Raw genomic sequence first — 4765 nt, forward strand, 5'->3', positions numbered from 1 at the left:
TATTGAGAGATTGTAACTCACATATGAGTCTTGGCGAATTTTAACTTATGCTTTTGACAGTTCATTTATTCTATATACCTTTATTATTCTACACATTAAGAAGAATCTATTTATTCTACATATTTTTATTCAGAAAAAAATTTGTTTGTTTAAAATTATTAAATATGCTATAAAAAAGCTTTTATAAAAAATTTAATAGCTTAATAGCATAATGAAAATTAATAAGAATAGCGACATGATTTTCAGGAAAAGTTTGTTATAAGGAAAATAGAAAACTATATAAAGAGTATCCCAAAAATAATTTTCTGATAATATTACACAATAAATATGTACATTAAATATATATTTAATCCAATGTATAATTAATCCAAATTCTTTTTAGTGGAGATTTAAGACTAATAAGCCTCGCTGGTACAACATCACCCTCATTCAATATTTGCTTCTCCGCAGTTCTTTCTGGCAGCATTAGAAGCGCATTAGCATCGTTACAATTAAGTAACTTACTACTGATTTGATTTCCCGTACTATAAGCCATTGGAAGTGTTTCTTTATCATTCCATCTCAAGATTGCTCTTGCATATTCGGGACGCGGATCCAAATTGTACGACGACGTTAACTATGATAGAACAACGTTTTTATCATGCACATTTGTTTTTGCAAAATATCAAGACGATCTTACAAACCTTTGCTTGCATTATAATTGACTCTGAAGCATCAAAGTGTAGCTCATTTACAAGGGGTAAGAGGAATAAATGTGCAGTAACAAGAGCAGACACTGGATTTCCTGGCAAGCACAGAATAAATTTTTTTTGCCTAAGATTGTGCACGTTGCAAATGTTGTTGGTTTTCCGGGCTTCATATTTACGCGTCCTAAAAAAAACATATTTTGACTTTATATAAGAAACATGTATTGACATAGAGATGATTAAAAAAAAAGGTACCGAAATGTATAGTAGCCTTAAAAATGGTCTCTAAAATAGGCTTCAATAAATCTCTATCACCCATTGATACAGAACCTGTTGTCACAAGTACATCTACTTTTTCTAAAGCTGTACTAATTTTGTTTATCATGTCCATTGTGCTACAATATGATTATATTAATAGAGAGATTATGTTAATTCTTTATTTATAATTAATATATTATAATTATTATAATTAACTATATTAATAAATTAAAAAGATATTGAAATAAACATATAATCCATATTCATATCTTACTTTTATCTATAAATGCAAGATTTAGCATATATATATATATATATATTCACGTTACATATACTGTAGAAGTTCAAAAATAAATGAGCGCATTTATATAAAAATAAGCGCATTATATAAATACGAATCATTATACTAGAAATAATAAATGTTGACATACTTATCAATCACAATTCCGAAATCCAAAGAATCAAAACCATTTTCTTTTAATAATGAGATTAGACTTATTCTGTTGCTATCATAGATCTGCCCTGGTCTTAAAGGTTCTCCAGGTTGCTGTAACTCATCTCCAGTAGACAGTATACCTATACGTGGAAGTAAAGTAACTGTAACGCGTTTGTAACCGCAGGCCGCTAGTAGTCCTATTTCCACCGGTCCAATTCTTGTGAACGGATTTAACACTGAGCTTCCCTTTTTTATATCACAGCCAATAGGTCTTCAATAACATAAATAAATAATTAAATAAATTTCTATAATTAAGAATAAAATAAAACCTATTTTGACAAAACTTATAGGAACCTTATAGGAACCTAATGTACCAACTAATATAGTCCTTGCAAAAACTTGCAATTAGAAATGTATTAATATTTTTCATATAAAATTAAATATTAAAATTGTATACATGTGAAATGGTTATTTAAACAATTTATTATTTATTTAATAACTTATTTTTAATAACTTATCGTTTATTTACTGCATTTATTATTCTTTATTATTGTTATATACTTTAACTTAATTATAGTATATTAATATATATTAGTATATATTATATTGATTTTAAAAAATAATGATAACAATTTCAATTTTATTACATGTAAGTACTTTAAATAATCAAGATTTATATAAAATTTTATTGCAATTCACAAATTAATAAGTCATTCATAAGTCATTAGTTGTTCTGTAAATAAATAAAATTTACTCTATTAAACTCTTTTTATTTACGAACAACAAATCTATAAATCACACTAAAACTTTGTATAAATAATCTTGATTATTTAAAGTTATTATGTGATTATATAAAGAAATTACAATTTTCTAAAGAAGTATTATAACAATAAAGAAAAAAATAAATCCAATAAATAAATTATAAAAAAATATTGTTAATGTAAATAAATGAATATGATGTTATGCACACAACTGTTTGATATACATATACAGTTTTAGTATTTATTTTTATTTGAAAAGTATAAATATTAATGCATTTCTAATTTTCAAAAATCTTTCACAAGGATTGTATAGATGATACATCTTTAAGCCTCGTACCTAATATCTTGTCCTTCTTTCGGTTCAATCATTATCTCAATTTCTTCTTCCTCTGTTCCATCAGAACTCTTTAACACTAGCTTTGTGTCCTCAACTTGTACAACTGCTGTTGCTTCTGTAATTAAACAGAAAATGTAAATTATTTATCGTAAGTAAATTGCAATTACAATTATTTACCATCAGGAATGGGTGCCCCAGTATTCACTCGTACACAAGTGCCAGATTTAAGAGACACCAAAGCGGGCTGAAAAAATTTTCTTTAATTATTCTCTCTTACATTGTGTTGAGCATCTGCTATTGCAACTTACTGCAGTTCCTGCTTTCACACCACACAATACCGTCCTTTTGCCTTTTCCATCACTTGCTAATACTGCATATCCGTCCTTCATGGAAGCTCTGAATGGTGGCAAATTACAATTGGACCGTATGCTCTCTCCTGATAATATCCTACCGTAAGCATCTTTCAGATTTATGATTTCCACCTCCACATCCTTTGTACTCTCAAAGCGTATTATGCGCAGTGCTTCCACCACAGATATCATAGGAAATGAGGATTCTCTGAGGCGTGTTGCCACATTCTCGAAACTCATCTAGAATATATAATTTAATTGTATTATACAATTTTGTGTAAAATCATTTTTGATAAAAAAAATCTCACTGGATTTGTACAAGAAGCATGATGCGAACAAGACGTGATATTATGTTGCACAATGTTATGTATATCTTCAACTTTTGCTTTATTATCCAAAATTAAATCTACGGCATGTGGAATTGCAGGTGCAATTGCAGTCAAGCATTCTATTGCAGCCTTGCGTGAACCAGGCAAATTAACAATCAGTGTCTTATGTCGTATTCCGCATACAGCTCTAAAAACATATTAAAAATTGTAACTTTAAAGAGATTACAGAATAGAAAAATGAAATGACTTACCGAGAAAGTACCGCCATTGGAGTTATTTTTAGGCTCGACATGAGCATCTCTAAAGACAGTCCAGGAGTTTCTTTATGGATAACCTTTTTAGTTGCCTCAGGTGTAACATCTCTCTTGGAAAATCCAGTGCCGCCAGTAGTGAGAATAACATCAGCTTTATTTTCATCACTCCATTGAATTAAATATTTCATTATTAATGTTTCATCATCCTCTACAATAGCAGTGCAAGAAACATCTCCTTGAAATATATTTTCTGCATTGCTGATAAATGCTTTTAATCCAGGTCCACTTTCATCTATTTTCTCACCACTAGCACAAGTATCACTCACTAAAATAATAAATTATAAAAGATTATTAAAATTCAAAAAATGCAATATATATAGATGTATTAAAAATATTTCTTATATGAAGGTTTATTGTATTATATTCTAATCTACACAAGATTATAAATTAAAAATATGAATGCAATGAAAGCACAATGTGTAATCATATTTAATTTTCAAACGTGCGCATGTAAAATATTTTGTAATCTTTTAAATAATGTAATCTTTTAAATATAAGTTATAAATATTTGATATATTCCATGTAAATGTCAGAAATATGTTATAGTATATATTACCGGTTAAAATTGCAAATCTTATTGATGCCATTTTAGTATTCTTTTAATAGTCTTATGACTAAATAATTTGTAAGTAAACAATTCAGTGATTAGATTATGCAAAATATGTACATGTATATTCCATTTAACCATACATCAACAGATGGAAAATTACTAATCGACTAACAGGATTGACATAATGACACTGTAATATTTGATTCGTAGCTGCACTATATTGCTTCCTGCACTTAAAATGAAATAGATAATATGATTAGATATTGAAGAGAAAAAGAGGAAAGATTAACAATGCGAATCGAGTTCAGCTACAAATAAGACCTCTCTCTCTTTCTTAGTAGTCTCAGTACAGTGCCAACCAAAAGTTTATGCGGATTTTTGCACAGATCACTCGTCGTCCGTAAACATACTGGATAATATCTGGAAGGCACACATATTTGGTAGAAGGACCATCAATAAAAACAATAGAAGAAGAATAGAATAGTTATTTTTATTGTACGCCAGTAATTATGTTGTCAAATATTTTATCAAGCTTATAATTTAAAATTAATTAAACTTTTTTTTATTTAAACATATTCTAAGTTCTAACAATCAATATTAGATTCATTTATTTTATTTTCATTTTTCTGGAGTTAAATTTCTCATTTTTCTTTTTTCTAATGCTTAAATAAAACATCTATCTTATTCCATCTCACCGACCTTTATATTTTTGCTTTCATATATATTTTACAGCGAATTTAATAA

At 28.0% G+C, this 4765-nt stretch overlaps 1 protein-coding gene across 1 annotated transcript; it reads right to left on the reverse strand.

Moving 5' to 3' along the window:
* Positions 1–284: 284 nt before the first annotated feature.
* Positions 285–4058, reverse strand: LOC105619632 (gephyrin-like). Its single transcript, XM_012201156.1, is given in 11 exon segments — positions 285–616; positions 684–811; positions 814–870; positions 942–1081; positions 1376–1651; positions 2479–2593; positions 2656–2722; positions 2787–3068; positions 3137–3344; positions 3409–3736; positions 4028–4058. Coding segments are annotated over 11 exon segments (1902 nt in total). The 3' UTR covers positions 285–346.
* Positions 4059–4765: the final 707 nt, after the last annotated feature.

This window comes from Atta cephalotes (assembly GCF_000143395.1).
Source record: "Atta cephalotes unplaced genomic scaffold scaffold00002, whole genome shotgun sequence".
Taxonomy (NCBI): domain Eukaryota; kingdom Metazoa; phylum Arthropoda; class Insecta; order Hymenoptera; family Formicidae; genus Atta; species Atta cephalotes.